Source organism: Myxocyprinus asiaticus, chromosome 46 (assembly GCF_019703515.2).
Source record: "Myxocyprinus asiaticus isolate MX2 ecotype Aquarium Trade chromosome 46, UBuf_Myxa_2, whole genome shotgun sequence".
NCBI lineage: Eukaryota > Metazoa > Chordata > Actinopteri > Cypriniformes > Catostomidae > Myxocyprinus > Myxocyprinus asiaticus.
This window is the reverse complement of record NC_059389.1, coordinates 14195070-14217539: the sequence shown is the minus strand read 5'-3', so window position 1 is coordinate 14217539 and position 22470 is coordinate 14195070. Positions and strand designations below refer to the sequence as shown.

Genomic DNA, 22470 nt, shown 5'->3' with positions numbered 1-22470 from the left:
CTTGCTCAGGAGCAGATTTAATGGAGTTGGAAAACAGCAGTGTAGAGGACATCATATTTATCCAATTTGCTCGTTGTTTGAGAGGCCAAAATCAAAGTGAATGAAAGATGTTACTCCTCAAATAAAAGCTTCTTCCACGGTTATTATAAGCTGTGGCTCTGCGTGCTGTTTGGTTGCTTTGGAACATGCGTCATACAAAAAAAACATTCAGTCAAATTAGCCAAACCTTCACAACAAAAGTTTTTCCTGTTTGCACAGAATGTGAGTCGAGAGTTGGCACACAGGGAATCATTAAAATAACTAAGTGTGGCCAAATCAAACAGATATAGACTTATATCCTCACGCAACCTGTTCTCTGTCCTCCAAACCACGCAGATCGTAGCAAAATGTTGATACTCAACCCCTCCCTCCTTCGTCATTTCGCATTGTCCACTAATAATGATTTGTGGCCCCCCGGTCTCGAAGAACAGCCTCTGCCAACAGAGCGAGGAAGTTCACCAAACTCTGTTGACAGCGCGCGGAGACACACAAGAAGAATTCACTGTGTTGTTACACAACAAACGAGCAGAGATGTGAACACAAGACGAGGGAATATAAACTGACACTGTGAACTTTCGCAAGCAGGGAATCAGCCAGTGGTCAAACATATATAGATATTAGAGCTTCAGCGGCAAGCTTTGTTGGATAAGATCTTTTATGACAAGAAGTATGCCTCTTTTGGCTGTTAACGAAGAAGAAAAATTAAATCTTGCACGATTTTAGCAAGAATGAAATCTATGTTCATACAGAAGACATGAATCATTAATTGTGAGTTGAGACAGTTTCCAAAAGCTATTAAAGTTCAATTGCACTGTACTCCAGAACTCTGGGTATGAAACCGTGTGAAACAAATTTTTTAGTTCAGCTTGTAAACTTCAAATTTTCACATCTGAAATGAAAACAGTAAGTGTGTTTTAGAACCCAAAAGTAACAAATAACTGCACTTTTTAATATGATTCTAACAAATGTCCCACATCCGCTAGCAATGACAGGTGATAACGAAAGATTCAATTCTTACATGCATTTCCAAGCATCAAGTATGTTTTCAGGTATGTTTTAGCAAGGGTTGCTGTGCTTTTCTATGATAAAGAAGTGAAGTATAACTAGTATCAGATAAGGAGACAACGTCCCACTTGTACATAAATACATGGTAAATATCACAACACTTAATATGGTGTCACTTTTTTTTTTTAACTCTAGAACGCACATGCGCATTATATCAACCAGACTGAAATATACAATTGTTTTTGAATGATTTGAGCTAAAGAAGCTTTTATTACTGATTTGACTTGCGTGGCCCCATCAAGTAATGTGAACTTAAGCCACATTTAACACTGTTCAAGTTATTACACTACAAACAAAATATCAAACCAAGTGGCATTTTGCAAACAAATTATGCTAGACTCTTCTAATTCATTTAGCTAAACTTTTTACTTCAAACCAACTGGTCCCCAAATCATTTTTAAGGGACTGTATGAAGTTACTCTAATTAGTCTAGTACAGGGCTCAGCAAACTTTTTGACATGGAGTGCAATTTTAAATATTCTTTGTTAATGGCTGTACTGACACCAACCCCAAAAACAATTTTTATAATTTAATAGTTTATTTTTCATTACAACTTATATTATCAGCATAAAATTTTGAGTGAAAAGTTAGTGCAAACCTGATTATTGTTATCCAACATGATTTGTGAATGTTCCAAAGAGTATCTTGTGTGCTTCAATGTAAGCAAGAAAACCTGACCTTTCGCAGAATTTTTTGTAGAGTTAATGCCACACATTTGTTAGTTTGATAATTGACCTAGAAATTGTGCAGAATCTTATATATTTTTTCATTTTATGTCATAAATCTTTCAAAATCCTGAAACTACTTCCAAGTTTTATCTACATTTTGAATCAGACTCAGCTTTTTGAACCCCATGATGTGTGATTGTTTGCTCTTTTTCCTAAATAATGTAGTTTTGAAAGTAACCATCATTGTGGTTTAAAGGATAGTTCACCCAAAACTTTTAATTCTCTCATCACTTACTCACCCTCATGCCATCCCAGATGTGTATGACTTTCTTCTGCTGAAAACAAAAAAGATTTTTAGGAGAATATCTCAGCTCTATAGGTCCATACAATGCAAGTGAATGATGACCAGGCCTTTCAAGCTCCAAAAAGGAGATAAAGTCCCTTGTTACCTTGTTAGCGACACAGTCAAACAGTTTTTTGTTTATACTAAAATAATTACCAGGACAAATAATTATTTTCCAGGACATTTAGTAAATTGTGAGTTTTCCATAACTGGAAAACTGCATTACAAAATTCAATTTTTTTCCAAGTTTTCCTGGAACACCGAGGAAGTGTTATCAAGCTTGAAATCATGATCGCCAAGGAGACTGCTGTCAAGATTTACAGAGAAAGTTATATTTATACAGAGTTATATTTTAGTCTGTTCTCACCCAAACCAACTGAATCACTTCAGAAGACATTAATTAACCACTGGAGTTGTATGGATTACTTTTATGCAGAGTTTCTCCTTTTTTGGAGTTTCAAAATTTTAATCACCATTCACTTGCATCGTATGGACATACAGAGCTGAAATATTTTTCTAAAGATCTTTGTTTGTGTCCTGCAGTAGAAAGAAAGTTATACACATCTGGGATGGCATGAGAGTGAGTAAATTATGAGATAATTTTCATTTTTGGGTGAACTATCCCTTTAAGTAGTTATACATTTTGGGGCCACTGTATGTTATTGAAACAAAGACTTTTCAAGATTCCTGTCTTCTCCCATTCAAGTAAATAGGAGGATGTTTGCCAATATGGTCGCGGAGTGTACAGACGTGCCTTAAAGGAAGTACATCCAGTGAGTTTGAAGTAATTTGTGAGATGCCATCATGATGTTTTGCTTTAATCCTGTCTTTAGACTCATGTCATTGATGAAGATATGCGAGCCACATCCTGTGGCTGTTTCACATGTCCAGAGCTTTGATTTCTTTCAAATGTATTTTGATATTTTAGTCTCATAATGATCGTCCTTACTCACTCTGATATAAGGGAGGGATACTTAATTTAGGACTAGGTTTACTCCGTTTCTGGGAAAATGCCTCGTGCCATAACTTCTGAGATGAATCAATGAAAACCAGCCTAAATTCTATCTGACAGACTGCAAATTAGGCCCAAGGCATCTTATTATTTCAGACAGTTTTTGAAAATATTCCTGAATGTCTCTCCATTGTGTTTTTTCAGGAATATCCAAGAACAGATAATGAGACAGGCTGATTTTATATGTATATACAAATAACTGAAAAACCACAAGAAAAATGTAAAGGGATATTTATTCCAAAAATGAAAATTCTGCTGACTTGTAACACAAAAGGAGAAGTTAAGCAAGTATGTTAGCCTTAGTAACCATTCACTTTCATTGCATATTTTTCCAGACAATGAAAGTAAACGGTGACTGAGGCTAACGTACTGCCTAACATCTCTTTTTGTGTTCAACGGATAAAAGAAAGTAATGCGGCTTTGGAAAATTTGGAACAGATGGAACCCATTAAGCTCCATTTCTTTTCATTCAAACATCGATTTAGATGTAATCAAATTTCCAATAAGCTCCTCCCACCAACTTACCATAATAACAATCTTGGCAGAGTTGTGGGCGTACCACAGGCTGTGATGGGCCAGGAGGCACAATAAACCATAAAATACCAGCGTTGCCAGGTTACGCGGGTCCAGCAATGACTCCACTAGGGGAATAGTACCCATAGTCCAGTCACAGCACAGCTCAGAGGGGTTGAGCAGCAGCCAGGCGTTTACTGGCAGGAGGTAGTTGAAGGTCAGCTGTCTGGTTGGGGTGGAGCTCACGGCAGCTGGATTATCAAACCTAATGAGAGATAGGAAAGAATTAATGAGTTCTTGCACCATATGAGACATCTGTTAAAAGCAGCACTAGACAGTTTGGACAGGGTAATTGATAAGAGAAACAAAGATAAGAAAAAGGGTTTCACCAAATCAATTAATCAATTAGCTGGGGGGGGGGGGGAATTATTGCCTTTTTGGCTTTTATTGGCCACTCATTCCTGAAGTGTCAGCGAGGGCCCTATGATTTCTGCGTTGCGGAAAACACAGACGGAATCCAGTAAAAATGGAATTAACTATAAAACGTAGAATGTCATGGAACTTGACACCTTTGGGATGAAATTAATGTATAAATGCACAATTAATCAAATTAAAATCTTGATATGTTCTAATGTGATGATTAAACCACAAAAGGATGAGACATAATTAAACAAATGGCCTACATGAGCTGCGTGTTTCCACAGTAAGTTGCAGCTGCTCATACAGTAATCGCATCAAAAGGCCAAAATAAAAGCGCCAGTTAAACTAGACTGTGAAATTGAAAAAAAGTGACAGAAATATATTACTTATGTATAGTAAAATGTTATATTTATTGTAGTAGTAATATTATAATAATAATAATAATATATCAATAATAATTACATTATATTTAAGCAATATCTCAAGCAAGACTTTCATTAATACTGTGATGCTCTACTGTGCAGCACTGTATTTGACTAAAATAATAAATAATAATAATAAAAATAAAAAATAAAAAATAAAAATACAAAAAACTCCAATTTTGGGTTTTGGATTGTGCTGTAAGGATTAGTGTAGATGCTCTTCATTTAATAAAAGAATAATGCAATGGTATGTTGAAAAGTAATTGCTCTGTTTTCATTTAATAAATTCTATTAATTAATTTGATTAGATAGGTTTTTTTTTACTGATAAAATTTAATTAAACTATAAAAAAAATGTAACTTCAAACAACAATTTCTAGGGTTTAAGTTAAATAAGAATCTGTCTGAAACAAGCTTCATGACAGCACTATAATGCTACAGCATTAAAAAAGGTTCATTCAAGGTGATCTGAACTGCTGCATAGAATTTAACATGCAATCTGTCATATATATATATATATATATATATGAGCTGACGACATACTGCAAGATTTCCATGTTTCCCAGCTATTTAACTTTTTTGAAAGAACTTTTTCTTTCGTTTCCATATACACTTTCAATATTTATGTTGATATAATTTAGCCCATGACCACTATTCTGCAACACATCGTGTCCCACATGCATGTACAAACAGAGAGAATAAATAGGGTCTAAGCCACACTAAACAGTAGCCAAATTTAGAGGGACAGTTCACCCCCCAAAAAAATAAATACAAATAAATAAATCTGTCAACACTTAGTCATGTTCCAAACCCGTATTACTTTTTTTTTTTCTCTGGAACACAAAAGGAGATGCAAGGAAGAATGTTAGGGACTGACAGCCTAGAACAATATAAATGTTGGTAAATTATTATTTTTTTTTTTTTTTTTTGAGTGAACTATCCCTTTAATGTCACCAAAACAACACCAGTGCCAAGTTGGCAAGACTGATTTGTGGCAACAGGCCACAAACTGTGACTCATGACTCTCGAAACAGAATAGTGTTGATTTTACTCATTTTCTTTGAATCACAAGCATTTAATGCAAATGGTGGTATTTACTGAATTAAATAACATTACTCCCTGGACAATAATGATTATGGGAACCCATTATTTAACAGGAAATGAGAAAGCATTCTGATTTCATTAAAACCAAGGGCAAACATTAGCTGTACTTTGGTTTCATTTATTATACAGTTATTCATTTGGCAGAGGCCTTCATCAAAAATGACAAAGTGTTTTCAAGACATTTGATAAGTAAGCATAATTCCTGGTTAATTGAACCCATAACTTTGTTGTTGTTCACACAATACTCTACCAGTTCAGCTACAGCAGTATAGAAACAGACTTTTGTTTTTCCACCCACTAAAATTCAGTCCTTAAATTAACTAAACAAACCTTCAAAAGGTAAAAAAGCAAATAACCTTGACATCGGCTTTCATTTTTCCCTATAAACACTTCCTATGTTAACTAATAACTAATAATTTCCAAAGCACAAATATTTTCGATGTTTGAAATGGACACAAACTCAAGTTAATCACTTGGCTTTCACAGAGGGGTGTGCTTTGGGAGAGAGGTTTGAAGGGTGGGAGAGCCAACTGCAAGTATTAAAAACCCAATAAAACCATTTTCACAACTCGGTCATAAATCCAATTGCTTGGAAGAAGAATGTTTTTGTTTTGGCTGGGACATTCCAGCATTATCACATTATACCAAAATACAACTCAGGGACAAAATATACTTAGAAAGTATGTTAATCTAGCATATTATGTCTCCAGAGAGCAGTGCGATAAAGCTACTACAGACGTTCGGAGACAGTCGGTGGATTATGTCTGGGGGATTAGAGATTGCTTCCGTGACAAATCCAAAGGGATTTTTCGCACTGATCCCAATCAGCTTCACCGGTGATGATCAGAGAAAAGGAGTACGTCTATGTATATGGCATACTTCTCTTTTATACAAAGCATTTGGACTTTTGAAGACGCATATTTTGTAGAAGTGTGGGAGGATTCAATCACAATGCGAGAACCTCTTCAATAGTGCTTCTGGGTCTGGCACAGACGAGACAGTCCTCAACATTTCAGATGGTTAACAAACTGGATAGAAAACGATTTTCCCATAATATGACACCACTGACATGTTTACATTCATTTGTCACATTGTCCCATTGATGATTGACACTATTTCGGGTCTAGCAAAGAAACTAACCATTTTCGTTTAAAACCAAATCTTCAGCAATAAATCAGTGTATTATCATAAAGCACTAAGACATGAGAGGTTGTGCGTTACAGTGAGTAAGCCCTGGGTAAGGGGTGTTTTTTGATGGCAAATGCAACATGATGCTTTAAGTAATAAGCTACTGTTTAAGTTTAGGCTGGTTGCCAGAAAAGTAGCAACTTGCAGCAATATCAGTTTTCCCACTCTTTTCAAGGCACATGTGGCAGGGCGGAGGGCAGGGCAGAGGGCGGGGCCGGGTCGTGACTCTGCACACCCGGCCCCTAATCAGGCTGATCAAGCCCGAGAGGGATAAAGGTGATCCGGAGACGGCAGTGCGAGAGAGTGAGTTAAGGGCAGCTGCCTGACACCTGTGTGTATTTGTCTTTTGGTTCAGTTTCTCATTAAAATATTATTTATATCATCAAGCCGGTTCTCGCCGCCTCCTTTCCATTGAACTGTGTTAAACTGGTGCCGAAACCCGGGAAAGAGGAGGGATGCGCCGTAGTAGAGTCCTCACCACTACCATCCACCCTAACAGAGCAGCCGTGGCCATCCGCCAGGGGCCAGAGGACTGCCTCCGATCCGTCCAGGTTTGTGCAGCTGTCGTCTGCTAGACGTTGAATGAGTGGCCGAGGACCAGGCTATGCCATATTGGAGAACCGGTGAGTAAATTTTTCTCTCTCTCTCTCTCCCACTGCCACTCCACGTTGGCCTTTTCCCTCTCTTTTTAAATAGTGTTTTAATTTAGTACCATCGCCGTAACGGCGTGCAAGTACCGCTTTTATTTTGTTTTTTGTTTCCCTCCCCTTGTTCCCTCCCAGATCCAGGAAGGCGGGGATGACCTGTCGGCAGATGGGGGGGGGGGGGGGGGTGCACGTCAAGCCGGGGAGCCCGAGAGAGAACGAGGGAGGAATGTGGCAGGGCGGAGGGCGGGGCCGGGTCGTGATTCTGCACAACCAGCCCCTAATCAGGCTGATCAAGCCCGAGAGGGATAAAGGCGACCGGAGACGGCAGTGCGAGGGAGAGTTACGGGCAGCTGCCTGACACCTGTGTGTATTTGTCTTTTGGTTCAGTTTCTCATTAAAATATTATTTATATTTCTCGCCTCCTTTCCATTGAACAGTGTTACAGCACAATTTTCCAGGACATTTTCTGTGCCTAACATATTAAAGCAAAAACACACAAGAGGTCATGATGTATATTGTGGTTACTGGATGCTTATTTTTTCTGAATTTTATATTCAACCAATGTTGTCAAAATTACTATACAGTAGTAATATATTATCTTTTTTTCCTCGTTTTACGCATCCATTTAAATCAAGCTTTTATTTTTTCCATTTGTGTGATTTTGACGGTAGTTTCTCACCTCCAGATTAGCAGTATGCTATGTGGCCCAGTTTGATTATTAAACCCCAAAAAGCTTTGATTTATTTAAATAAATTAATAATCAGTATGTGCTGCATGCTTCAGAGTGCTCTGCTCTCTATCATCTACAACACACACAAAGCACACCATCCTCATGACTCTGTGCTGCCAGTGAATAAGCGGCCAGCTTCCCAAATTCATTTTGAAGCACGCAGCACATGCAGATTATATATACATTTAATTAAATCACAGCCTTTAGCAGTTTAAGAATCACACTAGGACATATCACAATTTTAATCTGATTAATTATACATTCAAACATTAATTTTTGTACCAAATATGTCAAATTCCGTAACATTCCGCATTTTATAGCTGATTCAATTTTTATGACTGGATTCAGTGATTCCGTCCACATCGCAGAAAACATAGCACCCTAAATGTGGTAACCATGGTACAAGTGGACTCTGATCACTGAACTACTGAAAATTAATTTGCATCCCAAAGTCTAAAGGCCGCATCACCACGCTAGCACCTCAGGGTGTGAATTTATTTTCAAAAACATCAGTGGCCCGACAGTGTCTTCAATGTCTAAAGTTTACAACTCAAATGTATTCGTAGTTACACAACACCAATTTTTGGAACGAAAATCCCATTTTGCACTATATCAATACTTAAACTATTTTGTTGGAGAAAAGCAGAAATGACCACAAATGAGCAGGAAACGTACGTGACAGGGCTTTGTTTACGCCAGTCATCCGTTGTTTCAAAACGTGCAGCCGGCAGTGATGCCAAAATGATACAAATGTGTATTTGACACCTATCCAGACACCCGATTGTTACCATGTTTTTGTACATGTAACAAAAACCTTATTAGCGACACAGTCAAACTGTTTTATTATACTAAAATATTTTCCAGGACAAATTATTATTTTCCAGGACATTTACTTATTTAAAAAAAAAAAAAAAAAAATGTAAACCGCTTTGCAAAATTCTTTGCAATATAGAATGTATGGTCTCAGGTCTGCGTTTATCAGCTATTTCACAATGGCTTCGAACGCAAGGTTCCCACACTTTTCACCAATGAAGTTCTGTGACCTTTCCAGTTGTTTGTGATTACTGGATAAGACTTTTTAAAAAGTTACTCAAATTCAGATGGATTTTTGATTCTTTTTTTACTGATTCACTGAAAAGCAGCAGCTAAAAAGAATGATTCGCTCTCACATCGGACATCACTATGGCTTGCAAACAAATTTTATTCTACACAAGAGTAATATTTAGCCAAGGGAAAAATCAGTTTGGCTGTGATTTCACCTGGTGAACACTGGCAGCTGGGACTGAATGACCTGCACCCTGATGATGACCAGCAGGAGTGTGCTGATGATCAGAACAATGAGCTTCAGCAGGGTCTGCAGAACAGCATAAGGGAATCCGTCTTTCCCTCTCAACACCTGAATTAAGGTGTCAAACAGCAAGGGCAGAGTGAACTATATGAAAAAAAGAGGAAAAACAATTGACAAGAATGAGAAACCAAAATATATATATATTAAATGATTACATAATACAGTTATGATACAAGTCATATTTTATAAATCATTTTCAATCACATAATTATTAACTATCGCTATCGCTCATTCTTAGGTTTAGGGACAGGGACAATTCTAGGATTTCCATCTTGGGGGGGGCTTAGCCCCAAATGACACTATAAGATGTGCACAATGTGTATTCCACTCTGTTGCATAGATAGATTTTTTTTTTTTTTTTTTTTTTACTGTGTCATTCAAGCTAGTTAATATTTATTCAGAATATTGTCATTTTCTATGACAATATAACACTTCCAAGTAAAACAAAATTTACCAAAACTGCTTGAAGAATATAAACAACCCATATATTACCAAAACTAAAAAAAAAATTATTGGCAACACGTTTCATCTGTCCTAATCATTCCTTTATTTGTTCTCCATTTATTAACCAAAAAATAGAACATGAATCAATCACTTTGCAAGTTCTATAGTTTAAAGTTATATCAAACACCACAAAAACCTATTACTCCAATAAAAAATTTTTTTTATTGATAATAAAAGAAGAGAGAAGATCGGGACAGAGCACAGGGCAGATCTAAAGCCACATCTCCCAAATGAGCACCACGGTTCAATGGAGGACATTGTGCTAACCACTAGGTCGCAGCTCTGACCAAGAAAGATACTTCTTAGAGTAAGTGCTATATAAGATGATGCTGCAACAAAACTCACACGCCACATTAGCTCTGCACCGGACACATTAGATCAACATTACATTTAATACATTATCGTTTAATTGTTGTGCGTGTAACACCTTAGGCCGATTACAGTAATTACTTAAGCTACATGTATTTCAGTGGAACATCAAAGTTCATGAGCTGCTCATGCATAAGGGTTGAATTAGAGGCATAGCTGAAGTTGCGTACAGGGTGAACTGAGCAACGATTCGTCCAAGGCAAAGAGCCACAGACCTCGGGATCTTTTTAGAAACAACAGCTGCTTATATTCATTCCCTTTTAGGAGCGAGCACACATAAGAGGATTATGCCAGAGTCCATTATGTAAAATTTAATTGCATAATACAAAGGGCATGGTAGGCGTTCAAAAGAGCAAAGGAACCGCCGTACATCCAACCACTAATGGACAAGATTAAATAAAGATCAAATAAACACACTGGGTCTTTGAAATGGCTTTTACTTAAAGGAATAGTTCACCCAAAAATGAAAATTCCATCTTTATTTTTCACCCTTTTGTTGTTCCATCCCTGAATGATTTTCTTTCTTCCGAAGACGAAAGTAGAAATTTAGCAGAATGTTCACACTGCTCTTTTCCATACAATAAAAATGAATGGTGACCAAGAGCTGTCAAGCTCCGAAAATGACAAAAAGCACCATGAAAGTACATATAAAGTCTTCTGAAGCCACAGATAATATCTTTGCGTGACAAAAAAAAAAAAAAAAAAAAAGGATAATCGTCTACACAGTTCAAATCTCCGTCATGTTCAAGCATAATCAGATATGGTGCATTGAAACATTTCACACCAGGTTTGACATCAATGATGCCATTGGTTCTCATGTGTCTCATAAATGATTGCTACTTAAATTTTGGTTTGTTCCTCACAAAAAGCTATCATATGGCTTTAGGAGATTTGGAATTTAGTGCACAAGTAACATGGACTACTTTTATGATACTTTTATGGTGCTTTTTGCCATTTTTGGAGCTTGACAGCTCCTGGTCACCATTCACTTTCATTGTATTGAAAAGAGCAGTGTGAAGTGATTTTGTTTAAAATGACCATTTTTGGGGGGAGTAAATGATGACAGAATTTGTATTTTTGGGTGAACAATCCCTTTAATATTTAAATTTAGATGCTAATCTTTGCTAGCAGAGAACAATAACATGGTAATCAATATAGAACATAAAAAAAAGACCCTTTCATGGCTGCAATGTGTGCTTATTGATTGTGATACGCAATGCGCACAGCATCTAACTAATGTCAGTGTACAAAACATTTAGATTTTTTGAAACTCTGCAGAACATTTTAAATGAAATAGGGTGATTTCACATCTGGTAAGACTTGTGGTTAAGAAAACTATGAGACTATGCTGTTTTGTTTCAGTGCTATAAGAAATGAGAGATGTTTCCCTCAAGTTATGAACTCGACTGTCACTTACAAAATAGTTATGATGTCTTCTTCCCTTGTTTTTTATTTTATTTTCAGGCAGAAGATATTGAATGCAATATCAGATAAGAAACTTGTATAAGCTATTGGTTATCACCCAGTTAATGCCTCTAAAAACCAAAAGTAGACATGCCCTTTTGGATTTCAAAAATATTTTATATTCACACCAGAAAATTAGCTTGTGACAGGCAAGAGTTGCAAGACATCAACAGAAAACTAGGTAGGATACATAAGGGGCAAGTTGTTTTTCAAAACTGTTTCATTCTTTCACAGTGAGACAAAACAATTAAGCACTTGTTATGCAATTGTTGAACACTGTTATAAAACCAATATGTTTTGGCACCTTGTATGAATGTCACATACATTTATTTTTTTATTTTTTTTTAAACATTACAGGCACAAATCCCAATTTTCAAAAACATTTCAGGCCTAATTTTGTAACCCATTTGTGGAAAGTGCGTCACAATAGTACAACACACCACCGGAATTTGTTCCCACTGATACCTCAAACTTGGTTATCTGCTCAATGCTTTCAGAATATTTTAGTAAAGGTTATTCTTTAATAAAACTCTCTTTAAAATACTTTTCTGGATTTGTTTTGACAAATTTTTATTGAATGTCAAATTGTCTGGCTAGTGCCACCAACTGACAAAAGTGTCCAAATATGTCTACAGCTGTCTTTTGAGGCTGTACCCTGCAAAGACGTGTTAAGTCTTTCCATCTGGGAAACAGTTTCTTCCTCCCTCTATCTTTCTGCCAAGAAAATAGGGCTTCTAATATCAAAAAGAGAACCATGTTTTATGGCTTCCACTAAAAGCAATATAGTTGTCTTTTTTGTAGTTTCTTGCAAATAAGCCTTTGATCCAAGACCCAATAACAGACCCTATTGACATATTAAATCCTTACATAGTGTGAATCACAGATCCTTTATTTATGAGGTAATAAATAAATGTGGTTCTTACCCCTTGGGCAACAAACACCTCATAAATACAGCATATCCCGATGACAGTGATCCCCTGCTCCTTGCATAGCGTGGCAATGGCAACCAGGAACACAGTTAAAATAATGGGGGTCCACACTGAAAGTGAAATGTCTGGGTTAATTTATGATCCAGTAAACCAGTACACACATCTGTAAAAGTACCATGGCGCTGAAAAATACTCATCAATCAGAATTTACAGTAAGTACATTATTGTGTCAAATAAAACATTTAACCCTGAAGCTCTGAGGGTATTTTTAAAGATTTCTTGTTTCAGTGGCATACCCAAAATGAAAGGCTTATAACTCGACGACAAAAAAAAGAAAAAAAAAAAGAAAAGAAAAATCGAGGAGGGTCAAGTGTTTGGTATCATTGTAAAATAAATCTTTTCAAATATTTTAATGATGATACATTCTGAGACTCTAAGCCTAAGCAACTGCTGAAAAATCTCAAAAAAGCTTGAGCCTTTTTTTCCTTATTTTTCTGATTTGACATTATATATCTCTGGGTGTTAAGGTGGCTCTGAAGAACTGCTTTTGTTTTGTTCCCAATCATGTCACCTGTAACCGAGAACATTTTTGTTTTGATACAGCAAAGCAAACAAAACTTATTACATTACAAAAATAAATTATCCTAGAGTACAAAAACATCTCCAAATCTCCAAAAGCCTCTCGAAACAAATAAAACATAATAACTGCATGTAAGAACCAATTACACATGCAAACACAACAATGATTAAAGGTTAACATAGCATGCAATCTAATTTAAACCTGGAAATAAACAGAAATTTTTCAAGATTGTGAAATTTTGAAAAATCAAAAAATGTATAATATAATTTGAAGTAAAAACAATTAAATTAAATTAGAAAATTCCTAAATAAGCATTTTTTTTTTTTTACAGGTGAACTCTATGAACCTCACTGTACTTTTTAAAATGATTATTAGGTTGGCTTGAAATAGCCAACTTACTGATCTACTACTTAAGCTTATTATTATTATTAGGTTGGCTTTTAAAAACATAATTAGTGGTGCTTGCGAAGCAAAGCATCACTATTATAATCTCACATACTTATTATTCTTCCCTTATTATTTCGGCACCTAACTTATCCCGCATTGTTTGTCATAGACCCACAAATGAGGTGTCAAATTCACCGGCCTATTTATGACACCTGTGCTGTCTAAGGGATGGTGGGGTACGGTGCACCCCTGGGGGGCAAAAAACTTGAAAAATCCCATAGACTTTGCAATGCGACGAATCTCTGGATCAGAATTTCGTAGAGACATGTGGGTGGACTCATTTCATATGGCCTAGCAAGCCGTTTTGGAGCATTACACGAGATTGGGGGTAAAATGAACCACTGTGGGGTAAAACCTGCCCAAAAATGCCCCATAGGGATACTATGGCAAGGGTCTCGCCAATTATGTTTTTTTCCTACTATGCCAAGACTCTGAATTTTGGGGGATCATATCTCCCAATCAGAATGTCGTAGAGACATGAGGGTGGGCTCATTTCACTTTGGCTACCAATTTGTCTTCAAGTATCATCTTCGAAATGGCATAAACACACCATAGCAACCATTTACGGCACCCTAGCAACCATCCCCATAGACTTCAATTCAAAATGGCTGAGAGTGATATCTTCGGATCAAAATGTCCTAGAGACATGAGAGTTGGCTTGTTTCACTTGGGTGAGCAATCAGTCTTCAAGTATCATCATGGAAATTACTTGGCTATGCCCTAGCAACCATTTAGAGCACCATAGCAACCAAAACACATTGACTTCCATTCAAAATCACTACGATCGGTATCTCTGCACCAGAACATCATAGAGACTTCCGGTTTCAATCATTTGACTCAGGGTAGCAAGGAGCCTTTTGAATATACCTTAGTAACTGCCTAGCAACCAGATGGGGTTACCCTAGCAACCAAGTAACAAAACACATGTCTCTGCACCAGAGCATCGCAGAGACTTCCGGTTTCGTTCACTTGACTCAGGGTAGCAAGGAGCCTTTTGAGTATCACTTTGGTAACTGCCTAGTAACCACATGGGGTTAACCTAGCAACCAAGTAACAAAACACATGTCTCTGCACCAGAACTGCGTTGAGACTTCCGGTTTCATGTGACTCATTGTAGTAAGGAGCCTTTTGAGTATCACCTTTGTAACTGCCTAGCAACCAGATGGGTTACCCTAGAAACCAAGTAACAAATCACATATCTCTGCACCACAACATCGCAGAGACTTCCAGTTTCATTCATTTGACTTAGGGTAGCAAGGAGATTTTTGAGAATCACCTTGTTAACAGCCTTGCAACCAGATATGGTTACCCTAGCAACCAAGTAAATCAAATATCTCTGCACCAGACCATCGTAGAGACTTCCGGTTTCAATCATTTGACTCAGGGTAGCAAGGAGCCTTTTGAGTATCACCTTGGTAACTGCCTAGCAACCAGATGGGGTTACCCTAGCAACCAAGTAACAAATCACATATCTCTGCACCGGAACATCATAGAGACTTGCAGTTTCATTCATTTGATTCAGGGTAGCAAAGAGCCTTTTGAGTATCACCCTGGTAACTGCCTAGTAACCAGATGGGGTTACCCTAGCAACAGAGTAGCAAAAACATGTTCTGGTGCAGAGATATCGTAGAGAATTCCGGGTTGGGTCATTTGACTCAGGCTAGCAAGGAGCCTTGTTAGTATCACCCTGGTAACTGGCTAGCAACCAAATGCAAAAGACTAGCCTAGCAATTCAACATGCTAACAACATGCTAAAACATGCTAGCAATGTCTAGTTAAGTTTAAAACACGCTAGCAACATGATAAATCATGTTAGCAATGCCTAGCTAAGCATTCTATCAATAAACTTTCAGACTAGGCTTTTTCAAGCAACCTAAAGTTTTCCTGATGATCTTTCCTTCTCTAGTTCATTTCTATCAGTGTAAAACTTGTTTTTTCTTCATGCATCTTTAACATTTTATTAGATCTGGTGTGCCATGGGTGACCCTTGGCTTCATCTTCATTGAATGACCATGGAATACTGTCACACAAGTCTTTGTGAGATTCAAATCATAAGAGCATACCAGAATAAGAATGTTGAACACAAAAGTCAAAACCCCGCCACCAGAGATATGAGCCATACGGGTCATAATATGCAAATAACATTGTCTAAGGACTTAACGCAACATTTGCATGCACTATTCACCCATCAACTTTCATGCACCCAAATTTTACACCTTAAAATTAAGGTGACAGTTTATTTAAGAAATAAGAAAAGACATAAAAATAAGAAAACAGAAAAAAAAACATTGCTTGTCATCACGCCATGGACAAGGCAAGAACAAAAATGGGGCTTAACCATCTGTTAAAAGAAATGCAATAATTACAATGGGAGTTTGCCATCAGCTCCAATGCAATAATTGTTGTTGAGAGTGTGTCAACTCAGAAATAACACATACCACTTTGATAGATCTGTGAAAGTAGATCTGTGTACTTAAGACTTCTGGGTGGGGATCGTGGTGCGCTTTCGAATGAGAGGCAAGTTGCAGCTTGCGCGTTATGTCCTAGGACTGAACTTGTTGTGGTGTGCATGTGTGTGTACGCATGCATGGATTACATTGTGGTGATGGCAACACTTACCAATGGAGTGATATGTGCCGTTTGATTTGGTGTACGCCAGGAAAGCAGCCAACAGGAATATGGAAGATAGCAACTCGGCCCTGCCGACGACACCAGTCACCTTTAAGCGCAAAACAAAATAGTGTGATTAAACCTTTCAACACCCTGATGTGCATATCTCTCAACACTTGCAGAATGTCATTTGATCAAATTTGTGGTCGTAAAGTAAATATGTCAGACAATGTTGATTGATGTCTAAAGCATGTTTCTACAGCAGTGTATATGATTATGCTGCAGCCACAGTTTGAATGGGGAAGTTTATGCCATGAAGTGTCACACAAAATCATATGACAGGTGCAAGAGAAACCAGTTTTCAGCAATCAATCATAATTTGTGAAGCAGAAATTATTTTTCCCTTGTGCCATCTGTGAGAACTTGTGCTGAAAATATTGCACATAATTGTATATTAATTATATGTTAAATAATTATAATTCTAAAATTGATCATTCCAGTCCTGGGTGCTGATTGGTCGATGTAGCATTCCAGCCATGCTATAATCCAAAATATAGTAAAAGCTATGAGACAAAACACTTGTTCTCCATATTACTGCACAGCACACATTTTTGTTGCATAGCAATGTTCTCATGGACAGTAGCTTCAAAGGAGGATGGCCATATGCTAAAAAAATAAATTTTGATGACAAAGTAGCTGCATCCGAAATCGTGTACTGTCAGAGTATTTACTGCTTTTGATGAAGGATGTACTTCTCGGCTGGTAAAACTTGTAAAGTATGCAGGTGAGTAGAATGAATGCTTCATCAGGGGATGTGGGCATTGTCCCATGAATAGAATATATGATGTTATAACAACAACCGCAAAAATAATTTACTCTGGTTTTGTTAAACAAGCACCATTTAAGCACAAGGAACAACTTTCTGGGTATATATAGCACTTAATATACACCGATCAGCCACAACATTAAAACCACCTGGCTAATATTGTGTAGGTCCCCCTTGTGCCACCAAAACAGCACCAACCCGCACCTCAGAATAGCATTCTGAGATGCTATTCTTTTCACCACAATTGTACAGAGCAGTTATCTGAGTTACTGTAGACTTTGTCAGATCAAACCAGTCTGGCCATTCTCTGTTGACCTCTCTCATCAACAAGGTATTTCCATCCACAGAACTGCCACTCACTGGATGTTTTTTGTTTTTGGCACCATTCGGAGTAAATTGTAGAGACTGTTGTGCATGAAAATCCCAGGAGATCAGCAGCTACAGATATACTCAAACCAGCCTGTCTGGCACCAACAATCATACCACAGTCCGAATCACTGTGAATATTAACTGAAGCTCCTGACCTGTATCTGTATGATTTTATGCACTGCACTGCTGCCAAACGATTAGCTGATTAGATAATTGCATGGATGATTGTTGGTGCCAGACTGGCTGGTTTGAGTATTTCAGTAACTGCTGAACTCCTGGGATTTTCACGCAGAAGAGTCTCTAGTTTACTCAGAATGGTGCCAAAAACAAAAAAAAATATCCAGTGAGGGGCAGTTCTGTGGACGGAAACTCCTTGTTGATGAGAGAGGTCAACAGAGAATGGCCAGACTGGTTCAAACTGATAAAGTCTACGGTAACTCAAATAACCACTCTGTACTCAATCTATGAACTCTGAAATCTATGAACATTTAGTAACGTTTATGCTTAAAAGGGAAAATACATTTATTTTTCTTACTCGATTGGCAAATAATTTTTTTCATGTTTCATGCATAAACCCCATCAAATTATGTTCAATTTCTCTGAACACAACACTTAAGAGACAGAAGAATATCTCAGTTCTGTAGGTCCATACAATTTAACTGAATGGTGACCAGGCTTTGAAGGTCCTAAAAGCATATAAAGGCAGCATAAATTTAATCCATATGACTCCAGGGGTTTAATGCATAGCTTCAAAAGCAATATGATAGGTGTGGATGGGAAACAGATCAATATTTAAGTCATTTTTACTATAAATCTCCAATTTCACTTTCACTTCCACATCCTCCTCCTCTTGTTTTAGGCAATTCACATTCTTTGTGCATATCACCACCTACTGGGCAGGGAGGATAATTAATAGTAAAAAAGGACTTAAATATTGATCTGTTTCTCATCCACACCTATCATATCACTTTTGAAGCAATGGATTAAACCATTGGAGTCATATGGATTACTTTTATGCTGCCTTTATATGCTTTTTGGACCTTCAAAGTTCTGGCCACCATTCATTTGCATTGCATGGACCTACAAAGTTGAGATATTCTTCTAAAAATCTTAATTTGTGTTCAGCAGAAGAAAGAAAGTCATACACATCTGGGATAACATGAGGGTGAGTAATTGATGAGAATTTTCATTTTTTGGGGTGAACTCTCTCTTTAATATTTTATGCAATTCTGCTTCAAGACATTTTTTGTTTGTTTGTTTGTTTATATATTTTTCCCATAAAATAAGACAATACTCAGTAAGAACAATTTTTTTTTTTTTTGCAGTTACAGCAGAAAAGATCCCCCTGACTCATGGTTCTACGCCGTTTTTTTTTAATTCAGCATTTTTAACGTGACATCAGATTCTTTTATTCAGAGATACCAACCTCCACGGCTTTACCACAAGAGAGAGCGTAGCGGTCAACTAGCATATTACAACAGTAAATCATGGTTTGTGAATACCATCCAAATGAACTGGGAGAGCCGTAAATTAATTGCCGTAAAATTGTCTGTGACGTCTCTTATAAAACAAATATTTTATCGTAATAACCTCCACACATAGTTCACTCTGAATTCTGTTTGACCACATTCAAAGCCATGGCAAAATGACTATAAACTCACACCTGTGGCCACACATTCTATAATAATGTGTCAAGTTGCTGCACTGCTTGACAACCGCAAACAGCCTATAGTTAGTGCAATCAACTATTTTACCTGGTTGAAGAATGATTTTTAGACCAATGGAAATACAGACTAGTTATGGCATTAGACCAGGTGTACAGTAACCACTGTTGCTGCATTGCAACGATGCAGCAATTTTTATGCACAGCAACTTACTATAAATCAATTGGAGAAACTCAGTCTCTGTGGTACAGTTTAGGGCTGTGCCAGAAGGCATAATGGTTATACAACATAAATGAGATCTGAATAATCCTTCAGATCTTTAAGATCACTGGAACTGAAAACCCAACCTTTTCACCAGCAGCCCTGATCCTTAACTGATAAACTTCCTCCACTCCTCCAATTGTTGTTTAATCAGATAGTGTACTGCAACATAAAAGTTAACCAAAGTCTTTGTTTATTCACCATCTCCAAGTATTTAGCCCTTTGTGAACTTCATACAAGTGATCACTTGCTTAGAGGGTAAAGGTCAACATTAGGAACATAAAACAAATATTAACTGCAATGGAAGAGGCTCAATTTCAATGAGAGTTTCTATGGTAATGTTCTACTGTTTACATGCAATGCACACTGGGACAGCAAACTCTGTCTATTACCACCACCATGAGGCGGCAAATGCAAAGACACTTCAATTATGTCAATGCAGCGTGTCTGTTTTCCTCAGGCAAAAAAGGAGAAGAGTAAATCACAAATGAAGTAACTGAGCATATAATTTTTCCGAAAGACTTTCAACACAGTAACAATTTCGCACAGAGGCATATGAGGCCAGGGCCGCGTTAACCCAATGGGCAACATGGGCTGCATCCCAGGGCCCTGCCACTAGGGCACCTCCGGTGCCACCAAATTCTGTACAAAAATTATTATTATTTCTAAACAGTTTTCCTGAACGCTCTTGCCACACTTAGTCTGCTATTGTTTGCAAAAACAAGTAAATTCACAGATAAACGGTGTATTACAGGTACTCCCGCCCCAAAGTCATGCAATAGGTTGAGTCAAAAGTTGACATCACTCAAACTAAGGGAACAAAGTTTGAAAGTGCTACAGAGCCAGTGTTTACATTCTATGCAGGAAATCAACCTACAAATGGCTTGCTTACTGAAGGCTATAATTATCTCTGTGATGAGACATTATTTTAACATAGAAAAAAAATAAAAAATAAAATCACATGAGGATGTTGGTTCACATTATAAAGATATGTATTTTTATGCATTACCGGTCTCAATTGGCTCCATACTCTTAGCGCTTAGAACTGAATTCACCCTTAAACCAGAGAGCGTTTGTTTTCGGAGATCAGCCTAATCAAAATCAGCTGAGGACGTCAGTGAATTATAACAGACTGAACTGTACCATGACAATGTAAACAGAGCACGACGATCCCCTGCACCTTTTGGGTTTCAAAGACTTATTTGAGGGCTTGCTTTCAAGAAGATCATGAAGAGGGCACTTTAAGTTTGATGATAGTGATGAGTGTCTGTGGCAGGGCGGAGGGTGGGGCCGGGTCATGATTCCACACACCCGGCCCCTAATTAGACTGATGAAGCCCGAGAGGGATAAAGGCGATCGGAGACGGCAGTGCGACAGAGAGAGAGTTACAGGCAGCAGCCCTAACCGCTCCAGCCGGTCGGTTAGGTGCCCCTCGCAGTCGGTGGCTGTTTCTCCGCTCTCAGGCAGTCGGGCTCCTCCATCCCCCGGCGGATGGCAGCGGCTGCTCCATTGGGGTGGATGGTAGAGGCGAGGACTCTACTAACCTGTGTAGAGCTGAAGATCATGTGACCTAATTAATATTCATGAGCTAGCCCAGGGCACTGGGGAGGCTTAACACGGCCCTGTATGAGGCAAACAGAGGAGGGTGGTGTAGCCTAGAGATTGGTAACCAAGAGGTTGCAACTTCTAACTTCACAAGGCACAATCCTTAAGCGATCACCAAGGCAGTTTGCTCCAGTATGTTGCATGAAAGCTGAAGAAACTTATTCCACTGGCCCTAGTCGTGCATGCACCAAACTGTACTATTAAAGAGCAGCTATTATGGTTTTTAAACGTGCCTAATTTTGTTTTAAAGGTCTCATACAATAGATTTACATGCACTCAAGGTCAAAAAACACTTTAATTTGCTCATAATTTAAATTGCAGCATTACCTTTTTTTTTTCCCCAGAGTCAAAAACGACTCGTTCAATGATCCGTTCTAAAGGATTCATTCTAAACTCCTCCTTTCAGAGAGCCTGCTCTGCTCTGATTGGTCAGATGTCCAAGTCTGTTGTGATTGGTCTACCGCTTAGTGTAGTGTTTGAGGGCGGGTCAAAGCTGTTCGAGAGCAGCCAATGAAGACCAGCGGCAGGTTTTTTGTTACCAAATTACGTTGGTTAGTACAGGAAGTAACTCTGGAATTACTAACGACGTTTCAGGTGTTCAGAATCGTTTCTTTCTTTTGGGAGTCAATAACTCCATTTGTCGTACACTTTGATTTTTGAAACTTTGCAGACTTTTTTATGTTCACAAACAGCTATATAACACACTACATGAAAGGTCATATTTGAAAAACCATAATAGTTGCTCTTTAATGATTTGTATATCCTGAAGAAAATACCAGGGCTTGCTTAGCAACTAAAGAAATGTGTGTGAATGAAGTTTTGTATGAATTAAATGCCACATCATTATGCAATTTTGTGCAAATACATATAAAAGTAAAATCATTATCCTCACAAAACCTGTCAAGAAAATATCCTGGTTATATTTATCCCCAAATCTAAATTTGAAAAAGATGAAATTATATTTTGCATAAAGAAAATAAAGATTTAAGATTTTTTTGCATCGTGGCATTATTTTTAGGACTCTTAAAGGTGCTGTAAGCGATTTCAGTCATTCTACTTCCACGAGACTGAGCCGTTGAATTAGCCATGACCCCTCTTTCCAAAACCCTGCACTCCAAATATAACCGATGAGCTTCACTGAGACGGGCATCGTGCAGAAACAGTTGTTTGACACGACAGCAGCAAAATAGCGCCATCAACAGACATCTTGGCTTAAAAATGGCAGTAAGCCTCAATAATTGATATGGGTCTGTCTGCGTCCTGCAAGACTACTACAAGACATGCCCACTACAAGTTACGCCCCTTCCAGATAACTAGCGAAATCTGAAGTCTTGGAACAGTTGG

General features: G+C 37.8%; 1 protein-coding gene across 1 annotated transcript in view; it reads right to left on the bottom strand.

Moving 5' to 3' along the window:
- The window catches only part of LOC127436261 (protein O-mannosyl-transferase TMTC3-like), a 47699-nt gene that overhangs the window by 21763 nt on the left and 3466 nt on the right, over positions 1 to 22470 (bottom strand). Inside the window, exons 4-7 of the mRNA XM_051690307.1 lie at positions 16411 to 16510; positions 12759 to 12874; positions 9410 to 9582; positions 3653 to 3905 (exon numbers count right to left, since the gene is read on the bottom strand). Of these exons, the coding sequence (XP_051546267.1) occupies positions 3653 to 3905; positions 9410 to 9582; positions 12759 to 12874; positions 16411 to 16510 (642 nt within the window). The remainder of the gene's footprint in view (positions 1 to 3652; positions 3906 to 9409; positions 9583 to 12758; positions 12875 to 16410; positions 16511 to 22470) is intronic.